The following is a 22,864-nucleotide window of genomic DNA, read 5'->3' on the forward strand; positions in this document are numbered from 1 at the left end:
GATGGCAGTAGGATTTCAAGGTTCTGAGAGCAGTTTCAGCTGCTATCCCCAGCTAGTGGGAAAAAAAGGGAAGAAGATAAGAGGGAAGGGATGACGTCTCAAGGTTTCTGCAGACTCTGTTCTCTCTCCGGATGCCTTGATAGAATAATTAACCAAATTGCTTTCACATACATCTCTGTAGACCCAGTAAAGTCAATAAATTGTCTTTACATCAATTTAGCTTCAGATGTTTTATTAGTGGTAATACCTGAGCTTCAAACAAGTCAGTTTACCTGTCATTGTCTGGGTTATATCAACTGGTTTGTGAAGTTAAACTTGCAAACTGGGCATTCAGGATGTGAAACTATAAAATACAGTGTTACTTTCTACCTGAACACTGTTACAAATATTCCAATATAGCAGTTTAAAGCAATTCTGTGAAAAGACATCCAATTCCAAGAGAACATAAACACGGGGAATAGTGTGTAGGGCAATACATTTTCATTCTTGTAACTATGTATATGCACTTCTGTTTTCTACACCAAATTCATCTGACTTTGGTGAAAAGTAAATACTTCCACATGTGCTAGTGATACAAAGTCATGGCATATCCATGTTTTCATTTTGTAAAGGTTCTTTCATTTTCTCAGATAGGAGTCATCACAGAAAGAGCTGGTAATTACACTTGTCATCCTCTCACTTGGCTCCAGCTACAAAGATATAATACAGTAGCAGGTCCCAAAGGTCACCATCATTAAAATCTAGGGCATGAGTTTTACACATGTCACTAAGATCATGCAGATGAAGAAAATAATCTACAGGGAAAGAGATTTTAGGAGCCTTTAATTTTCCTGGCTTTCAAAGCACTCGTTATATAATGCCTAAGCTCATGGGGCTGCAGAAAATAAAAGTATATGGGGAAAAAAAAAGCAAAAAAATTATGTATGAGGTCAGTCAAGGCAAATAACACTTGTATTGTAAGGTCAAGCCTGCCAGTCTTCAGAGCCTGGACTTTTCCATGTTTTCTTCATCCAGCAGGACAATATTGAGCATTACTATCACATGATAACGAATAAGAGGAAACTGACAGATGCAGTTGCTCAGCTTCTCTTCATCATATTTATAAAGTCATGGCAGTCAAGCAAGGTCCCCAGTGACTAGAAAAAGGGAGATACCAGATCTGATTTTAAAAAGGGTAAAAATAGGACCTGGGAACTATCAACCAGTCAGATATTTCTGTGTCTAATAAGTTCATGGATCATATGCTCCTGGAAGCTATGTCTAGGCATATGGATGACAGGGAGGTGATTAGACCCAGCCACGTGGCTTTGCAAAGGGCTGATCTGGTGTCCTTCTGTGATGCAGCGACCATGTTGGTGGGGAAGGGAAGAGCAACTGGTGTAATGTATCTTGGCTTCTTTAAGTCCTTTGATGTGGTCCCACACAGCATCTCTGTTGCTCAGTTGGGGAGCTGTGGGTTTGGTTCTGTAGTGGGCTGACCTTGGCTGGCTCTCAGGTGCCCACCAAGCCACTCTGTCACTACCTCCTTGAGAGGGCAGGGGAGGAAATACAACAAAAAGTTCATGGGTCAAAGTGAGGGTGAGGTGATTGCTTGGCATTTACAGTCTCAGGCAACACAGACTCAGCTTGCGTAAATTAATTTATTTTATTGCCCATTTAGCAGAATAGGATAAAGAAAAGCAAGAAGAAATACAAAACTACATTGTCTGATTCTGTGATAGCACTGATGAAAGTAAAAGTCCTCCAACAAGTGTTTATCCAGGCAGTGACATTCGCTACCAGCAGCCTGAGTGTAATGTATGCACTTCTGTAAGCGTACAAAGGATTCAGCACAGTTCACCATCTTGGAGTTCCAGTAATTTGTTTCCTTGGTGTATATTGATTCCTGTGCTATGTATTGGCTATCAGATCTCTTTCTTGTCATTTTCTATATGTTCAGTGCAATATCCAGATAAGCTTTCATTGTGCCTCCCCACCCCTGTCCCTCCAAATCCTTCAGCATGCTGCTAGCGCTTCTGATACTACCTGCTTTGTGTCAGGTCACAGGATGTTGAGCCACTGCATCAGTTCATTTAAATCCATACTGGACTATTCATTTTCATTGTAATGTCCTTGTTTTTCATGGAATTTTTGATTGTGTTTGCATCTGCATTATAACCAAATGAGAAAATGTAAAGTTTTCAAATTTTAATGGATTAATAGTAGCTATTCCATGGGAAAGCATGCACTGTAACTGTCTGTGCAAAGAACAGAGCTGGGAATTAATTATTTTGTCATTATTTACAAAATGGCAAGGGTGGAGCAGAATGATCTGTGCCTACCTGGAAAGAGGGCTTGAAGAGTAGGGGGATGGAAAACAAAGGACAGAGTAGTGATTGCTATACTAGCATGTAAATGATGAAGTAGATAATCTGACAAATGGTCAGGAAATTTTCTTAAAGATCTGTCTGTCAGATTGACCTCACAACAAGCAGGTTGGACAGAAGTTGCAGATGAGATACAATCTTGTATGAGTAGAGGGAGAGGTTGACTGATCGGAAGAACCTGATAGAAATTTTGGCACTGATTTAATTATGATCAGATTTGGGTGTAATATGTTACCATGGTAATTGTTTCCTAATTACTGAGTTCTCACAGGGATAGTACAAATGAAAAACAAATAAAAAACCAGCAGAAATGTTTGATCTTTTCTACCACAATTGCAATTGGGTCTGATGTAGAAACGATGGGGAGATATTCCATGACCAATAGCATATGAGTTTCATTTAGATGATCCTCATGGTCCTCACTGCACAACTGGAGGGTCTGTAAGAGGAAAAGGAGGAGACAGATAAGAAGAGTATGCGTAAGAATGGAATAATGTATGATTTACTGAACTAGATTCTGATCTAACTAATTTCCCGGCTTCAGTGGAATTTAGCTTGGATTTACATTGGTGTAAACAGGATCATATCTGATCCAGATCTGGATCACTGAACCTTATATAGCCGCAAGAAATATATCTGGCATTTCCTGGAATGTGTGGTATATTACACCACTGTAGTATTTGCTAAGTCACATCACTTGAACCTTAGCCTATTTTGGAAGGGTAAGTCAGTAAGGAAAGAGGATTTTTTTTTAAAAAATGTCATGTTTGATGTCTTTCTTTCAAGATAACTTCCATCCTCCATCACATTGCTGTTTCATTCTAATTTAAATCATTAGATGTAGGGGAGGACAAGGTAATCCATCCTGAAGAAAAAAAATAATCAATGCAAGTAGGTGTAATTAGTAGTACTTTCCTCTGGTGAGTCAATGGTGTAGAAAGAGCTGAAAAGCACTGCAGACTGCATTTGTTCTTCCTAATGTGTTGTGACTCCCTCACAGCTTTCATAATGAAGTTGTTTAGACCTCCCCTAGGACAGATACATCTTTTTTTTTCTAGTTAAACAGACTGACAAGCTCTAATATGCCATGAATAATTTTATCTATGAACAAAGATCCAGACATACAGACTCACGTGGGCAGCAGGAGTTTTAATTTTCTTATTTGTTGAAAACCAAAATAGGCTTTTGATGAAGTGCTTACTTCACACTTCATGTTTTTACTGAGTTCATTAAATATATTTATAGGTGTAAATCCATGGGGATATTCTATCTAAACCTGAATGTACTTCTAGTCCCTGGGAGGCTAGGTACAAAGATTTGTGAGCTATGTATGTTGTTGATTGCTCCTTTGCATTCATTCTGATTTGCCAAGAGAGTCTTCTTTTCTTGACAAGTTTAGTAACATAAATTAGGAAAAGGAAATAGTATGCCAAAAGATGAGAACATGACTACTCCATGTGTTTAAACTTCTCCACCAGTCAGGTTATTTGTTTCATAAACCTGAGCTAGTGGGAATACATAGAATAAATCAGCACTTGAAATGAAAGATAAAGAAACAAGCCTTACATCTTCTCTGGGTGTTGCTGTAGACGCAAATGCTTGACCAATAATACCTTACACAGTTTGGCCCAGATTTTATCTAATGGTTTTGTGCACTCTTATTGGTTTAGAATACTTTGTGCAGGATGCCTGGCAGTTTTGGGAGCTCCACCCACTTAATTTTTCTCCCTTTTTACATCTTGCTGGAGTCTTCCTTCCAGTTGTATCTTGTCCAGATTAGAGTGTTGCCTCTATAATTTGTATCAGGGCAGTATCTGGGCAGGTCTTCAGAAATTCCAGGGTCATGTGCTTAAGGAAAAGCATAAGAAGGTGGTGTGTACATGTACAGAGAAGCCTTCACAGCTACAGGAATAAAAAACAACCTAAGTGCCCCCCCTGGGATTTTTCTGCGTGAAGAAGCACAATTTTCCTTCTTGCTGCTGATCAAAGGTGTCTGTGGTTCAAGCTGTGTTTTTGTTAGATCTGTGAGGAATCACACTGTCATAACTCTGACCCTGGCTCAGAGCTAAACCACAGTTGTTCCTGGCACTGAGATCTGAGTAGCAGATACCAGTGTGGCATTGCACCCCACACCAGACACCAGCTGTTGTGGCACTGACCCCTCAGAAGCCATCTCTCTTGTCCAGGTGAGTGTAGTTGCCACCAGGTCAGTCAGGCAGCCTGTACACTTGCACACCACCACTTGAAACACTCTGCGTTTCTGCGTTAGAAATGTACAACAGATGAAACCTTATTAAAGGCTGTTCAGATTGTTACCAAGATGGAGTCTTTGCTAATTTTCCAGCAGAAAACCACTCTGCTCCCTTCATTGTGCCAGGTGCTGAGTTTCTGGACAACCTTCCACAGCTCAAACAGCTGCCTTCCTCTTCAGATCAGCAGTTTGAGCCACAATGTTTTTCCATGCCAACTAGAGTATTCCTTTTGCTTTCATACCTTCTTGTTTGGTGTGCTTCACAGCTACAAACCCCTCTGGAGTCAGCAAAGTATTTATGAGCAACTCCAAGTCAGCCAAGGGTAGAAACACTGTCGATACTTGTTCATGGATCACTGCTTGATTTGCTAGAGATATTGGTCTCCAAGGAAGGATGCTCCTGGAGAGGAAGTTATCAAGTTTCTCTTTGGGTACAAGTGTTATTAATTTTCCACCCTTAAATTCTGGTGGGATGCGAACTTTTAATAAAGGAAAATTTTCAGAATCTATTGATTGCCACTGGACTGTGAAGTGTAGAGTTACTGAAAACTTGGGTGACTGTAGCACGCATATAGAGGATATACCCCTTCCTGCGGTTTACATGACTCCTAGTGTGTCATCCATAATTTTGACACCTTTTATTATTGTGAGGAGTCCATTTCATTGGACAAGTCCCTCATCATAAGGTGGATGCTGTCTTTCTGTGAATTATCTTAAAAAGATCTTAATTTTACAGGGAGGAAAAAAAGGCTCTTTCTGCACTGAATGACATTTGGATGATGCCTCACTTCACTGGAGCTTTTCTACTGATTCCTAAAAAAAGGAGTTTCCTGCAAGATAAAAAGATGATTGTCACTACTTTATTTTTCTCACCATAAATCATAGAATCACATGATGGTTTGGATTTGTAGAAACCTTAAAGATCATTGAGCTCCAACTCCCCTGCCATGGGCAGGCGCGCTTTCCCCTAGACCAGAATGTTCTTGACCTCTTCAAGATGGAGGCAGCCTTTTATGTAAGGAAGATCATCTGCATATGTGTGACTAAGAAAAAGTAATAATTCTGTTCGGCTTGTTAAAGATTGTTTTGTAATTCACTATACAATCTGTATTTGTACCCCCAATGCAATCACCTTAATTTTTAACTATTTCCTAAGGAAAAAAGTTCTAAATAACTGTATTGCCTCTCTGCCTGACTCCTTAATACCTATATTTTTAAGCTGTTGACAAGTTTTGGCTGCTTAATGAGGAGCAGAGGTTTCAAAAATACCAAATTCCTACAAGTTTTGTGAAAATTGACACCTTTGTGAAAGGAAAGATAAGGAGAATTACACCAATGCCCATTCCTTTTGTCAGCAGCCAGCAGGGCAGCCAAAACATACAAATTCCTAGATGGAAGCAGGATTGAGAAATGAAATACATATGGTCATGTGTGCTTAGTCACAAATCTTTGTGCTCAACTTTGTTTTCGTTACTTCAGAGTTCACTATTTTCATGTACAAATTGAGCTCTGATCCCTTCATCATTCAATACCTTTAATTATAGCCATAATCATCTAATATGGAGTCCTGTTATCAGATGCTCTTAACTAATTAATGCTGTAAATTACTGTAAAAATCCAGGGTGAAAGTTGCTATGCAATAAAAATTACTGTTTGTGTTTCTGGTTCCCACTGTATGACAGATAGATTATTTTAAAAGCACCATGTTCCAAAGAGGGAGACTATCACTTTACTCCTCCAATAAACACTGTGTAGTTACACAGAAGCTTGGGAGGTTCATAACTGTCAACATTACAGCTGTGGTTTTAAAGAAATGGAGTCTACATTCCCTGCTGCTCACAATTTTTCTATGGGGTCAGGCCACCTCTTGGCCCTGAAGATCCCAACAGAGTTGGTTGGGTCTGTGGGTTCACTTTGGGGAGCAGTCTGGTGCTTTGCCTGTGAATCTTCCAGTAGATACAGATTGGACTGGATAGGAGAGGGGTGCAAGGAAATTTGAGCAGCTGCATCCAACCCTCCTGGCGTATATGGCTTATGAGATCTGGTTTTAAGGATAGCTTAGCAGAGATTGTGAGTTACAGATTTGACTGATGGGGGAAGACCAGGGATGGTCCAGATGAAAATTGATAGTTTAGAAGAAAAGTTGTAGAAGGGATGAAAACAATCTGGTCCATCAGTGATCCTTCTTCAGGGCTAATGTTTCCCTGCCTTACTCTTGCTCTTCTTCTCTGACTTAATTTGTAAATTTTCTGGCTAGTTTCTGGCTGCAGTTGCATTTCACTCACTCACTATATCCACAAACCTTGCTCATTTGTTTTTCTTCAGTGAGGCTTCAAATGCTGATTAATCTCAATGCATCCCCAGAGTCTAAAATTTTCATTAGGAGCCAGATACTGCCCACACTGTGCACAAAACTGCTGCTGACATCAAGAGTTACGTTGCAGATCAAGGTGAGTATTGACAATACAGGAGTTTTGCTGCAGATCAAGGGCAGATCAAGGATCTTTGTGGGAGTTTCTACATGTTTCTTTCCAAATGGCTACGCTGGCAGGGAAGTAGGCTGTTGGATTCATAACAGCAGACACTGAGCTGTCCCTGTCATGGTTTGATTACTGGAACTGAAAAAAGCCTTGCCTGGTTTCCACTATTAAAGTTGCCCTCAAGTATTAAGGTATTTTTTTCAGAAAATGAGTTGTAAAAGTCCAACCTTACTGAAGTCTTAAAGATTTTGACAGTTGTTTTCAGTGGAGTCAAGGCTTCATCCTTAATGTAGCAGCTGTCTTGTTCTTCGACAGGTGTGGTGACCATCCAATGATGAGTTAAATGATTCTTTCCTGTAATTTTGATGTCAATCTGGTAAATATGTGAAGTGCTGTAGCTTAAAAATGAGCTATGCAAAGTTATATGCATAAACAAATTCAGTGAAATTTAAGTCTGAAAGTTTAAAATATCCAGTCATTATTAATTTAAATCATGTTATTAAGTAATTTTACTTCTGCTTCAGAAATGTATTTTTGGAAGAAGTTCCCTCACAGTAGACTGAATAGGATGTGTTCTGTTAGCATTTGTAAAGCCCTGTTGCCAGTTATTCATCCCACTATTTACAACTTGTGGCTTGTGATGGGTCCATTCCAAACCCTACATCATTCATCTTGAGGGATGAGGAGTTTCTGGGACTTTGAAGGGAACAAAAATAAACCTTCTTTATCACATGTAATTCATGAATTACAGAATAAAATAGATATTCATTATCATCTATTTAATTAAACAAAAAAATTCTGTCACCCTCCTGGAGCCATGTTGGTGCTGGTGGCAGACTAACTTTAACAAGATTATCCCTAAAAGACCAAGGCAGTATTTTAATACAACTGCATTCTGAACTCCATTTTTTCTGTTTGAAAAGGGATAGAAGGGTATAAATTTTATAGCAAGTGTTTCCAGCACGAAGCTGGTATAAATTGTTTTGCTCAGAGAATAACTAGCAATATTTGAAACAAAGTTTCATATATAGCTAAAATGTATATTGTCAGGATACTTGGAAGTCATAAAAAAATCCCCTTTTACGCTGAGCAGTTGTTCTATTTCTCTGACAGTGTATATATGAAATTGTTGTTTATTGTTTTGATCACACCAAAGCCCTCGATAACATAGAGATGTGTGCATGTTTGCACCATCTTCATAAGCCACTGATCTTTTCTAAACCTTGCCATGCTCACATTTGTTGAACAGTATTATAAGAAAGTTATTACTTTATTTTGACATTTTCCCTGGGAAGCTCTCCTAAACTGCTTCAAAGAATGTCAAGAGCACTTACAGGAAGTAATGAAAAGAACCTTACAAAACTCGTATTTCATGATAATCTGTGCTTTAAAGTCGCGCGCTTTGCACCAAAGCGTTATCTGAGTGCACTGTCACTCTCTTGAACTGCCACATGCTAAGGGAATCTCCAGCTAATATTAGACTTCAGACAGTGCTAGGACTTTGTATTTCCAAACATTATTAAACAACCTAAGCACTTGGCTCTGGGATCTGCACTAATATTGCTAATTTTAAATTATTATTGATTTTAAAAATTTTCTGGTGAATTTTTCAAGGTTGCAGATATCACTGAGTGGCGGTAATAGCAGCTCATAACCTACTTCTGTTAGGGCACCTGAAAATCTCTCCCTCGGCATATGTAGAGATAGCAGTGATAATCCAGTGATGGCTTCACACGTGGACAGTTTATAGGCTTGTGTCAATGAAGAATGACTTGCAGAAATAGATGTGCCTTTCTCAAACTTTTTCTGCCTTGTGCACATGACAGTAACTGCTGAATAGACTGGTAACCTGGCTTTTCTCTGTTTCCCCTGCACTGAAGAAAACCAGAATAAGCACTAGGATTATAAATAATAATTTTGATGGTTCTTTTTTTTGCAGAAAAGCTAGGGCAGTCTTTTTGTTCTACCAGACGCCTTTTCATGTATTCATTTTAAATTAGCCTATTCTCCAAGATGAAAGTTGAAGGGCAGCAATCATCACTGCCAGTAAAGGCAATAACTCATGGAAGGGAAACAAAAGCTAAGAGGAGGAATTAAGAAAAGATCAAAATCTTTTAGCTATAACATGTTTTTTCTGTATCTGTAGCACAGTATACATTCATACACATTTGCCTAGCTGTAACAAGGCAGAGAGATATACAAGGTACATTCAGAATATTAGGGTGAAAAATTGACATCAGAACATGTATAAATGTGTTTATCATCTATTAATAGTTAGGCGTAATGTGTTTATAGTTTTGTTGATATAATTTAACTGCTACAGGTTTATAATATAAACTGTAAAAGTTAAAAAAAAATAGTGATATATGAGACTCATCATGAATATTTCCTCTCAAACATGTTGTCAAAGGGCCTGTATCAATTAGTACTGAGATTTTTAGGATTGGAGGCATTATGAATAGTCAGAAAACCATACATGCTGGATAAGCTACATTGCCATTCCATCATGGTGCTTTTGTGAACAAAGTGCAGCATTGCTGAGGGGTGTCTTGACAGATTCATAGTTTTGATTTTCTTTTAGTGGCCTCTTCAAGTGTTAATAAAAATATAAAAGTTTTATGTCTGTTTCAGAATTATTTGGAGTACAGCCATCTGCCATAGTGCTTCCAAGAATGTCAAATAGAACCTGAAGGGAAAGGTCATGGAGCCCAGCTCTCACAAATCAGATTCCTGTGCCAAAGGGAGTAAGGTTTTCCACCTGTGCAGAGAGATTTTACACTCATCCACACCCATGGTTTTCACCAAAGGAAGTCAGTCAGCTTTGTCTATGTGGTGGATGGGGGAGGGGATGTAGGTATTAAGCCCTGTGACAGACATCAAGTCAGTCACAGCTGTCAGATGGAGTCCCCAGTTTATGTTGTGCTTTGGAGATGTTTAATAGAATTTTCTTTGTTAAAACTTTAAAGGCAGGAAAAATAATTAAAAAGAGGATGGGGGCAAGAGTGGGTAACAAAGGAAAAACTGAAGAACTAGTTCTGTACTGTGCAGTGCCTCTGTTTGGTAGCATCTGGGGGGCAGCATGCAAAGAAGTTGATCCAAAGTCATGAAAAAAAATCTCTTATTTGCCAGCAAAGACTTGAATTAGTTTATTTCAGTTGCTGCCAACACGAAATCTCCCCATTTCTTTCTCAAGACTGAGTAATTAGAATCATTAGTGCTTGTTAGCATTGTGCTGGATCACATCATATTGCATTCCATAAGCACTTTGCTGTGAAATAATGGAATTGTGTGTTTCCAGAGACTTAGTCATTCAAAAGCCTGTGTAACATATAAATGATAAAGAAAGGGACAAAACCCTACCTTAGATGTTTGTGCCATGCAGTTCCCTGGTGGTTCTGGGATTTACGTGCCATTTGAGGTAGGAATCCAGATCCAAAGCTTGCAAGTTAATACTGAATACAGCAAATTTGTAAAAGTTTTTTTGCAGGATATTAATCTTTCACCCTGATCACTGTGACCACATACCTGGTCCTGACACATGGTCAAACTGCACAGAACTTGTGTGCTTCATATTTGCAAAAGGATGGGCTCTGGATTTTCATGGCTAACAACATTGTAAAAAATACATAAACCAGGCTATTTCCACAGCTGCTATTAACAGTCAGCTTTGCTGATGGAGCTGGGGATCTGTCAGTTCTGTCTATTTGTGTACAGCTAAGTCACAACAGCACTGCAGTTTAGATAAGATTTTGGAAGGGAGTAAGCAAAATAGAGACTGTTCATTTTATTTTTATGGAGAAATGGACAAAGATCAGGTCTATATTTCAAAGCTTTTTCTAATACAGCTATATGAAAAAGCAAAAAAACCAACAATATCTGAGAGCTGTACTGGCAAAATCCTGAGTTTATTTGTTATTACAGCAGCCAGAGGCACATTTTGCTGAAGTACTTTTGTTTCAGGAACTGCTTTACACAAACAATTCAGAAATTTGCTTGTGTAACTATACAGGTAATCATGTCTGGTTTGGACAAGGGTGAACTGGGTGGTTATCTGTTTCAAATATATATATATATATATATATATATATATATATATATATATTTCTCCATATATTACTGTATGAAAGGATCATAAAAACATAAAACAGATAAAACAGACACAGGGGAGAATGTATGGAGAGAAACTCTGTATCAAAGATTTTCTTGGTGCCTCAAGTCAGTAAACTGCAGACATCAAAGAAATGCACTACATTCCTTTCAAGAACAATCTTAGGTGTAATAACAGTTGTGTTTCTTAAATGTGCAGTGGAGGGGACAGAAAATCGGAATTTTTTTCCATTTCTCCAGTCCTTTTATGTATGAGGGATGGCACCCAGCTGCTTTTGCCAAGTCTGTGCAAGTTGGACGCTTCGGACAGGAGATTAGCAATCATCTAAGTGGCATAGTTGGCTAAACCACAGCTACTGGGATATCATGGGTGACTACAAATGAGTTTTAGGGTTCATATGCAATATGGAAACATGAGGAATTTAATTCACCTAACACTTCAAAAAAGGCACATAGCTTCGGAAGTGCTGACTTTGTACATCTCTTACTTAGAAAAGAGAAAGCTCCAGAATCCCAGTTCTTCAGGAGGTAGGTTGTGAAGGTTTAGAGACATTCAATGAGCCTAATTTGTAGCAACTCAAAATCAGAGCATGGATGTGCCATCCTTCACTCCAGGCCAGTGGATTTTCTTGCCTCACATTAAGGTGCTGTGCCACTGGTAACATGCAGTGCAGGTGGGTTATCCTCAGTCATTTAGCTGGAAGGGAGCTTACAGGAGCCATCAGTGCTGTCAGAATGGCACAGCAAACTCACTTGAGCATCCTCATGAAAATTAGGAGAGTAGCAGTTATGGGTTTCCAAACATGAGAACCCAGACCTAAGGGACTGAGAGCACAGTGTGGCTGACTGCAGCATCTCACCTGAGCGGTGTGGCTCATGGTCAGATTTTATGTTTGGGGCATTTCTGAGAGGCAAGGAGCTCTAATGAAGCATTGTTTATTTGTTTGTTTATATGCTTAGACCAGAAAGGCGAGAAGTTCAACAGCTTGAGACTTCAAAGGCTACTATTGCCTCCAGTGTGTGGTATCAGAGTAGTTAAAGATGTTCCTTTACAGTAAGTCCAGCAGAAAATTTAGTCTCCAGGGCTGCAGGAAAATTTGCTTAGCTGGGCACTGTAGAAGCTATTTTTCTGTGTTTCCCATAAATTATTTCACAACTTACATGTTCTTTGAATTTACAATCTGCCACATACTCTGGGTTTTTTCCCACTCTCCTGTGTGCTAAAGACAATGATTCTTCATAAACTGTCAGAGGCTAAACAGTAATACTCTGCCTTGATTTTATTAGATTGTGACTCCCTTTTATTGAGTAATGAACATCATGAGTTAAAAGTCTGCATATCATCCTTTGATGGTGACCTGGACCTTTTTAAAACCATTACTTGTAGGGCATTCAATCCAGTCAGATGCATACTGATGAAAAAACAACCACCCAGAGCTCCTGCTGACTATGTACAGGCAAAGCTTGACAGCCCAGCATCAAACAAAAAATTGATTTCAAACCCAGAAGTCAATATCTTGCTTTTGCAAAGGCACTTTGGCACTTGAGAGGAAAGTTTGCATGTAATGCACACATTTGATGAACAAAATACAGAGGAGATGGCCTTTTTGGACTTGATTTGGTGCACCCATGGTTTCCTATAAACAGTAAAGCCAGTGAAGTGTTGATCTGTGCAGCTGAAGGGGAGTTTCAATTCATCTTACACATACACAGATAGCATCTAAATGGGCCTAATTTTTGATGTAATTGATCTAAACAAAATAAGTTTCTTAAGTACAGCTATGACCTGTAATGTTTCAGAATGAAGTTTATAAAGTCTAGTCTTGTCAGTAAGTAATAAAGTGCCATTTTATCTGCTGCCTGATTTTGAGGTCCCCCATTTCCACTTGCTACTTGTTATGGTCAATTTGTGAGATGAAGAATTATTGCCTTTTTTACACATGATATGCTGCTGGAAGTCAAGTTTAGATTTTGATAATTGCAAAGTCTTTCTGCACTGGTCCTGATACATGTAGCTTTACTAGCAATATCTAAAATAGCTATGGACAGTGTCTGGTGACGTTAATAGGGGACTGAGTAGTGTTGTCATGAAAATACACTGCAGGTTTTATATTCTGCAGCTTTTTTTCGTGCTCACACTTCGTAGCACATACTATTGCAAATTCAATGTCAAAGTTGCTCATTTAGAGAGATACTAAAAACGATTTACATCTGTATAGCTGATGTTCTTCTAGTAAGTAGTTTCCAATGTTTGTGGACTTCTCTGAACAAAAGATTCTACCAAAGCTGCATAGGAAGAGTCTTCTTTAGGCTTTAGTCATTCACAGCTGGTTGTGTGATTATGCACATGGAACCATAAAGTATGGGTGAGATACAAGGCTGTGAAGATTGAAACTCAAGGAGTTCAGCTTAAAAAAGACTCTGAACCAGAATACTCTCTAGAACCAGGACACAGACACTGATGATTCTAACTGGATGACGAGGACTGTGCTTTTCTCTGGTGAGAGTCATTAGTGGAACAGCAGCTCCCTATTATTCTGTTACTTAAAATAAAACAGAAGAAAAAGCATCAAGGTAGCTGTCCTATTGTTATTTTGCTACTTAATGGAGATTATACATCAGCACTTGGCTTTCTTTTTATGTTTCAGTGTCATTTTGAAAACCAGGGACACAAGATGTTTCTACTAGAAAAGATGTGTTTCACAGTCTGTTGAAAACACTCCACTTGATAGTAGGAGAAGCTAGTCTTAAGTGAAATTCAGTGGATTACTGAATTACGTCTTAAGAGATACAGTCACTCAAATTGTAACGCTGATTCTAGTTTTTAAGTGTTAGTGAGGGAAAACACTTCTGAAAACACTTTATCTCTGCTCAGATAAATCATCTGACTTCTGTGTGACCTATTTCACTCCATCTCTTTTCACCCTCCTGTGTTATGGCTTCTTCACTGGGCTGTTCCATGGAGACAGACGCTGTTGTCAGACATTCCTTGACATTTCTCCTTGAAGGAGGAAATTCTCCTTCAGCTTGCAGAATATCTGTGCAAGCCATGGGATGGGCCAGCTTGGTACAAAAGAGCTTTGCACACTGCTTCAGCTCAGTCTAGATGTTGTACGTTCCACTGGATTGTCTGCAGATAGAAGAAAAACTGGGTCTGCAATTCATCGTGACTGTGTCTAAAGCCACTAAGGTACCCTCCAAGCAGGCAGCTCCTCCCATTTTGATTTTCCTCTTAATATTTTTCCATTATCTGCCAAATTGGGGGTTAAACATTCTGTTCACTTTTCATTTTGGAGACATCATCATTGGCTTAGCATGTGTCCGAGAGGGAACCTGTTTCTGGCAAGCAGTTTCACTTTGAATGGCAAACTCCCTGTGCCCCCTACAAAGGTGATGGAAAAGACACAGTTGAGTTTTTTCTAGTCCACCTGACCTTCAGTACTTCATCAGATTCATGAGAGAAGCACCCCAGCTCCCATTCTCAGTGGCACCCAACAGGACGGGGAGCTCTGTGAAGGTGATTTCATCTGTCTGGTGCAAGTGCAGTGAGTGTACATCTGCAGCAGATTGAAGTGGGTCCTGTAGCTGAAGCAAGGTTCTTTGCTGTTCTGTCAATCGAATGCAGAGTATGTTGTTTTAAAAAAATTGTTTCCTCTGCAAGGAGTGGCAGGATAGGGGCTGGGGGTGTTTTTCCTTGTGAGTGGCCACAAGCACAATTGCCCAAAGTTAGACTAGCAAGTTCGTCATCACAGCTACTGTGGAGTTAAAGTTCATGGGAGCGGGGAATGATTCATTCCACCTGGCAATATATACAGTGAGTAAAGAGAAATATTTCCGGTCCCTAATCCAGACACCAGTTAGGCATCAGTCTGTCTGAATGTGAGCAGACGTACAAATGACAAATGTGTGGAGGAACAGAATAAACTGGAAAAAAAATGAGAATGTATTTTTCACTCGGAGGTTAGCCCATTTACCCTGAACACAATCCCAAAACCTAATGAATCAGAAAGTGTAATTGTTACATAGACTAATTTCAAAACAGTGCTACTCATTAAAGATTAAGGGAGAGAAATGGAACATGAGGTTCAGACCTTTTATTGAAATTTTGTCATACTAGCTCCTCATTGGTAATTTTTTATGGTTCACATTTATTCAGCTCTTCATTCACAGCCTTCTGTCAAGGCTCTCTAATATGTACCAAGTACAAGCTTCATTAACTGTATTAATTTTCAGCTCTGCCTTATCTGTGGTTACCAAGCCAGTGTTTCTCAATGACATTTTAATGTTAGAAAACAAGTGAAAAAATGCACAGAAAACCCAACATAAAAGCAGCTTGATTTCTATCTGGTTTTTTTTGCATTCAGATTTCCAAAGTTTCTTTACATTTGAATACACACATGTTAGATACACTTTGGATATCCATTAGAGAAAATGAAGCTTATGAGGAGCTTGTTAAGTTCTGGCTATTTAGACTTCCACAGTTGCCAGCCTGTCTTCTAGAAATGTTGAACTTTATCTCTGGGATGCTCTTTCATTGGCACCTGGTGTCTAAGACCAGAACTTGAGTATGAGAGTCCTTTGCTATTGACAGGTTTCTTCTGTTCTCCCTTCAAGGCACAAATCAACCCTTAAACTGTTTTACTTGACTCTGAGACTATTAGAAATTTGGGTGGACGGGGGGAGAGGTGTTTTACAAGGTGTATGTTTTATTCCTTGGTATTTTGTTAGCTCAGCTGGTCCCTCTGAGTAACTTATGTCAAGTTTTTCATTCTAACAACAAGTAGAGAGGGAATGATAAAGTCTGTGTCTTTTTAGAAACCAAAGAGGAAAATTGCAAGAAGAAAAACGTTGAAAATTCTCTCTTTTGGAGTAAACAAAGATAACTTACAGATAGTCAGATTTAGCTATCTTATACTCGGTTAAGAAAGGTCTTGGGGAATCTTGTACAATTTGTGCACTGGCCACGGTGACCTACTCTTCTGTAAAGTCTTCTGAAATTCTGTGGTGCTGTTGTCCCAGTAAAGGCTTGCTGATAGATGTAGAGAGCTGTATCAAACTTCTCCTGTATCCCACCTACACGGTGGGATCTATAAAAATACAATTGTGTAAAAATTAAATTCTATATAATAGACAATGGATGATGCAGCATCTTCCCGCTGTGTAAGACTTACGCAAGTACATGATGTAAGAGAGCTGCTACAGCCAGCATTAAGTTCTCCTGCCTGTGGGGAAATACAGCCACACCATTTATATCACTCAAACATTGTGGGTCTAGTTAATAATCATAGAATCACAGGTTTGGGTTGGGAGGAACCTTAAAGACCCTTTAGCTCCAACGCCCTGCCGTGGGCAGGGACAACTTTTACTAGACTGGGTTGATCAAAGCCCCATTCAGCCTGTCCTTGAACACTTCCAAACATATTCAAATAATGGGACAGTTGAAATTTTAGGAAATCAAGGAATATTTGTTGTTGTTGTTGTTGTGGGGGTTTTGGTGTTGTTGTTGTTTTCTTTTCTTTGGTTGGCATTCATGATCCATTGCAAACCCCCCAGGAGGTTTGGTCACAGCAGAGAGTAAGAACCTTAGCAGGTTTTTTTTGCATAAAGAAAATCCTGCACAGCTGCAGTAATTTTCAATAGGAATATTTCCTGGCTTGTGCTTTTGTCTATACCTTATTTCTAATGCTCCTTAATTTGAGAAGAAGACAATTGTAAAAAAAGTGTCATAAGGCAAGGGAAATAATTACTAATTCTAGTCAAGGTATATTAAATTCCATAGTGCTCAGATATGACATAAGTGTTCAGAATTTGTATATGAATGAAATAAAAAACATTCTGGAAGGAAAAGCCACCTAAATGTCAGAAAAAATGAAATGCAAGCTATAAAATCCTGTGAAAAATCACATAGAGCAGAGTAAGATAGATGTGCTGTCTTTACTTAGCAAAGAAATCACGGAGGATATGAAAACAGAGAATGAAAATAACACATTTTTACTTGATTCAAAAGCATTATCCATAATAGCATCTGCAATGTGTCTGTAATAATATGGTGTAAATTGGAATTTACATAACAGATCTTTGAAAATAGGCTCTGACTCACAATGTGAAAATGGTGCCTCCAGAAGGAAAAGTCAGCCAATAGCAGAACTTCACAGGCCTGTTGCTTATTCCAAGATCCACCCATTTAGCTCCTTTGTAGATTGCGGAGTATTCATCTCAGGCATGAGCTATGCTGAAAACTTGAATAGCTGGTCTTGGAAACCTCTGGTATGTTTCTCCTGAATAAACAAGTCATTTTCTCTGAGATGAATTAAGTTCTTATTGTATGGTGATAGACTGACAGCCCTAAAAGTTGGAAACCCTCTATATGTGTTCATCTCCCTCAACTGGATTTAATCCACTGTTCCTATCTTGATTCCTGTCTGTTGAGTAGGAGAAGAGTTATTAATTAAACTAAACCAGGAGTTGAATTCCTTCACTGTTGTTTTTATTGCCTCAATAGTCAGGACTTCAACTAAACAGTCCCCAGTAACATCCAGTCCAAGAATGGTTGGACACTTCAATTCACATTGTGTTGCAGAGTTGATGTCAGACCTGGTTTAGTTCTGATATTTCTTGCCTATGCTCATTGCTCTTCCCTTTAATTTGCTGGCTGATGTGAAAGTCAGAGGCCAATATTATTGGCATTATAGGGCTTTTTTAAGTTTGGTTGAGCTTTGCTGAGTCAGATTTTTTATTGTTCCTTAGATTCCCATGAAAAGTCTGTACGTCTGTCGAAATGTAGATGACCAGTGTAGACCTGTTTTTTAACTTGCTGTTTTCTGTTGTACTGACATGAAATAGAGAGACCAGTAGGCATGTGTCTGACAGTTCTGGGGGTTTAGGGTAAAATGGATTGGGACTCTAAAACCACTCAGTTCTCCCTATGGAATACATACACCTGTTTGCATGTTTAACCTGACAAAGCCAGAGGTAAATATATGTTCAGTCAGAATAATGGCACTCCTGTAATTAACACTTTTTTTTTTTTGTGCTAGACCACCTCAAGCGCCATAAGGTTCTGGCATACCAGCCATAGTTAATGATGAGGCAGTGTGCGTCAACACAGGGAGAAGAGGGGCGGGATGCCCCTCACGCATCTCCATATTTTTATCTAATGTGTTTAACCATCTGAGAAGCTACAGAGATGCTGTGAATGCTTTTTCTGTTGCTCTACTAAATCCAAGTCCTAATCCAAATTTCAAAAATATCATTAAAGATCTGATACCATTCATTGTAATTTACAAGTACATACAGTTCGTTCAGTTCTGAGGTCTCTAATTAGAGAATAAATGGGTGTTAATGTCTCATGATACAGAAGTCAAGTAAGTATTAGATTGATAGGATAGGCATTCTTTTCAGATAAGGCATCACAAAAGTATTGTGTGTTACGGAATCACAGAATGGGTGAGGTTGGAACAGACCGTAGTGGGTCACCTGGTCCAAACTTCCTGCTCCAGCAGGATCATCCCAGAGCACATTGCACACGATTGTATCCGGGCAGTTCTCAAATATCTCCAGTGAGGGAGACTCCATGACCTCTGGGCAATCTGTTCCAGTGCACAGTATTAATGACTTTTGAGCATGAGCCCACTAAAAGCAGAGAGATATATGTGTCCTGTTTCTCATATGCTGTGCTGAACTATCAATCTACATCCGGTTTCATAAAATACTTTAGTTTCCTTCATTTCCAAAAAAACATTAAAAAAACCCTTTATGGTTACCTAAAAAAAGTAAAAATACAGATATAATCAGCACTAGTTTCATCTTTCCTAGGTATTTTTCTTCCTCAGTCTCTTGGCTAAGAAATACTTTGGGTTTTACTCAAAGTAGCCATATCACTGATCTTTACATCTTTCTTCACTGTAAGTTGTTTCATTTTCTTGACACCTCAGATTTTATGCCACGTGCATTTTTTACTCAGTTTGAGTACATTTCTAATAGTACAAACTATTGGATTTTGTTAAATTGTATAACCCTGACATGCTTTTAGGCTTTCCCTAAATCCAGTCTATGATTAAATGTATTCTTAATCTTCTTGTTGACTTAACTATTGAAAGTTCTTGGGCAAAACGGACAGAACAAACTTCTCTGGGAGCTGTATATCCATCATAAACTGGCTCTAACATGTTATCTATCCAGACTGGTTGTATTTTTCATTCTTTATCACAAATCAGTGCCACAGATAGATTGCAGTTTGCAACCTGCAGTTGTTCATTGAAGTTAGCTTGGCTGTCAGGACAGCCTTTCTACAGTGCTTTAAACTTTCATACCTTTTGTGCATGAGACTGAACTATTTTTCCATATGGTTCAGGGATCAATGCTGTGTCACTAGAACATATGGAACAAGGCTGTGTTACCCTTTTGAGTTTCATTTAGGATGTGTGGCACCCCAGCCTTCACCCCAGCCTGTCTGCATGTAAATGAGCACAGTATGGAACTACTCAAATCAGGAACCTTAAAAGTATTTTACTTACATTTTAGATCATCCTCCAAATATTCAAAATCATTCAAGACTTCGAACTCCACCACCTCCAATATCCCATGCTCACACCCCAAATCAGCATCACGCGGCCTCCATCAATTCCCTGAACAGAGGGAACTTCACTCCACGCAGCAACCCCAGCCCAGCTCCTACAGACCACTCTCTCTCTGGAGAACAACCAGCCACTACTCAAGAGCCAGCCCATGCTCAGGACAACTGGTTACTCAACAGTAACATCCCACTGGAGACAAGGTAGGTCACTTTCTTTAGCACTTGCAGTGTTCTGACTGTGTCTGCTCAGGATGTTATGGAAAATACACACATCTGCATAGCCAGCCACCTAGTTTGTAAACTGGTGTTTGACTTATGCATTTTGCATTGTATTTATTATTCCTTGTGTCTTTTTATTTGGACTAGGAGAAGAGGAAATTGCTCTTCTTTCATAAACTAAAAATGTTGTCTTTAACAGCTGCTCATAAGGTTATTTTCCTCATTTAAAATTGGAATCAGGATCATAGATTAAAATGTTCTTGGTTTTCTTCCTTTTATTTTCCTTTAATGTCTTTTCTTCCTATGTGGTAGGATAAATCAATATCCTATTTTAAAAGTCAGTATATTGAAAAGATTTAGCCCTGTAGCTGTGCCTCATCAAGGAGTACTTTTGTAGTACATAATTCAAGAAATGTTGATCTTGTTTCACCTAATGAGGAAAGGTCAGCTACTGCCTTTTTCAACATTGCTCCAGCAAGCAGGAAACACTGGATAGCCCAGCAGCAGTCATTTAATGGTCTTTCCGTTTAGCTCTCAAATTCTTTTCCACCTATGCGATGCCTGAAGGATGTGACAAGGGTGTACTAGAAGGTTCTAGTTCATAGCTTTGTTCGGGTTCTGTGTAGGTTCTGGAAAAGAGAGCTCTCACGCTTCCTTCACATTGGTCCTATCTGGGGGTGAGTGCATCTACTTACGGTCCCAGTTGCTTCCTCCAGAGGTTTTGCTTCACCATTTCCTTTGCACTGAGCAGCCACTGGGGATGCTGAAGTCGTTAGCTCCCATACACGATGTATTTTCAGTCTGCAGAGAAGTGTTCCAAGCCTAAAACACGGTGCACTTGCTCAACTGTCTTTGTTCTTCCTTTGTCTAACCTTCTCAAACCAACAAGATTTTAGATTGCAAAAAATCATATAATAACTGAAAATGAGACAGAGCCCAGATTTGTCACATTGCTGCCTGTAGGAATCCCATTGAGAGCAGCAGCAGCTGTAGCTGTATCATGGGACAAATTGTACCCAGTTTTGCCAACTTCTGCTAAGAAAAATGAGCACATCTTTTTGAGAATGAGCTATATCTGCTGGCCCTCTGAAGCTTCCAAAACAACCTCAATATCACATTTTGTGATATTTAAAGATAATTAATTTCTCTGTGACTTCTTGATTAAAAAGACTCAACTAAGAAGCTGGATCCAAAGGATTAAGACAAAATTATAAGCAAGTAATGCAAGTATGATTTGGCAACAGTTTCAGTAATTATATTGTGTTAGTAATTCTCAAGCACAAATACCAAAGCTTTGAGTTTTATGTGATGCTTCTTATTAAAATTACATTAAAAAATACTTAGGCCCTACTCCTGCAGATCTTTTGTGATAATCCTCTATAATTTTGAAGGAAGCCCTGTGCCTTTTCCTAGCCAGGTGGTGAATTCTTTGTAGAAGAGATGATACACTATTTCAGTAGTGCAAAACCTTAAAGGCTGTCCTCATTTCTTCTCTGTGAAATCATTGTGGATGAAAATTTTTCAAGATCTGAAGCAGACTGCTCTTGTTGCAGGTTGGATTGGTCACATTATTGCTGTTAATCAGACTGGCAGTTGGAGGTCCATCTGCATGAAGAGCTCTTTCTGCATCATTTGATGATTTCACTCTAGCATCACAGATCAGTCACATTTGTACCTGGTCCTCTGTCTAAACATTTTATTAATTTGGTAGAAAACAGGACATTTCAAGACTGATGGTGAGGCTTTTGACACACTGATTGAAATGGTGTAATTTTTCCCAGTGTTCCTTTTTGACAACAAGCATGTTGGAAAATATGTAATTTTGTGCCAACAGCAAATGAACACTACTGACTGTTCCTTCACTTATACAACATTAAGAAAATAAAATGTGTTATAATAGTGCCATAAAGAGAGAAGGATGAGCTGCATAGATGATCAGTATATCTGTGACTAATCTCCACTGACAGTCAGCTCTTCCTTCACACAGAGATCTTCCATTTCCTTCAGTGGAAATTGTGTAGACATAAAAGACCAGGCTTCAGAGCTGTTTAGCAAACTTGGATGCTCAATTCAGCCTCTTTCATGAGGCTGATCTTCCCCATCTTCTCCACTGCAAAGATTTTTAGAACCAAACAAAAAGACCATCACCTAAGAGAATAAAATGTCCAATATGTAGAAATATAAATCCTGGCCAAGAGACATTAATTCAGGAGTAAAGGCTTCTGAAGTTAGGAGAGTATAGTAATCTCATGTTGAAAATGGAATTATATTTCCATTGGTTTCTTTTAATCCCGTATTAGTCAAGAGAGAGAGAACATCTTTTAAACAAGGATTGTCACAAGCTGTGGAATGTGCCTGCAGTTACAGAATTTAACCAGAGTTTGAAGTGGCTTGATTTTGACTGCCATGGACTTCAGGCAGTTTTCAGAACCGGGAATTCAGACTGGTTTGTCACTGCCTGGAAGTGTCCAACTCATAATGCAAGGGCAAGCAGAGAGGTGCAGCACAAATATACAGCTGGCAGGATAAGCATATCTGAAAATTTTGTATATTGCAAGAGGAAGAGCCCCTCCTCTTCTCTCCCTCGTTTTCATTAGTTTCCCTTTACTCCCTTTTCTCTGTTTCTCCTTTCTCCTCTTTCTTTTCCTGTCTGCTCCCTTTTTTGTTGCTTTAAAAGCCATATATTATCAAGGTTGTGATGAGAAGATCTTTGCTCAGCAGGCACTCCTGACAGGTAAGTGAGTTCCCCCCATATTTATTCTTCAGTCTTCTTTCTTCTGTGGCCTCCTTTCTGTTCCTTTACATTTGAACTTGTGGGAGCAAATATATGCCAACTAAATGGATGTTTAGCTGACAAACCAACAGT

At 39.0% G+C, this 22,864-nt stretch overlaps 1 protein-coding gene across 4 annotated transcripts in view; it reads left to right on the forward strand.

Moving 5' to 3' along the window:
* The window catches only part of TENM4 (teneurin transmembrane protein 4), a 591,948-nt gene that overhangs the window by 364,426 nt on the left and 204,658 nt on the right, over positions 1-22,864 (forward strand). For all 4 annotated transcript variants that reach the window (XM_088068964.1, XM_088068961.1, XM_088068963.1 and 1 more), the window contains one exon: positions 19,728-19,980. In XM_088068964.1, the coding sequence (XP_087925090.1) occupies positions 19,728-19,980 (253 nt within the window). The remainder of the gene's footprint in view (positions 1-19,727; positions 19,981-22,864) is intronic.

This window comes from Pseudopodoces humilis, chromosome 2 (assembly GCF_049639895.1).
Source record: "Pseudopodoces humilis isolate 2021_Gansu_Grassland_sample_001 chromosome 2, ASM4963989v1, whole genome shotgun sequence".
NCBI lineage: Eukaryota > Metazoa > Chordata > Aves > Passeriformes > Paridae > Pseudopodoces > Pseudopodoces humilis.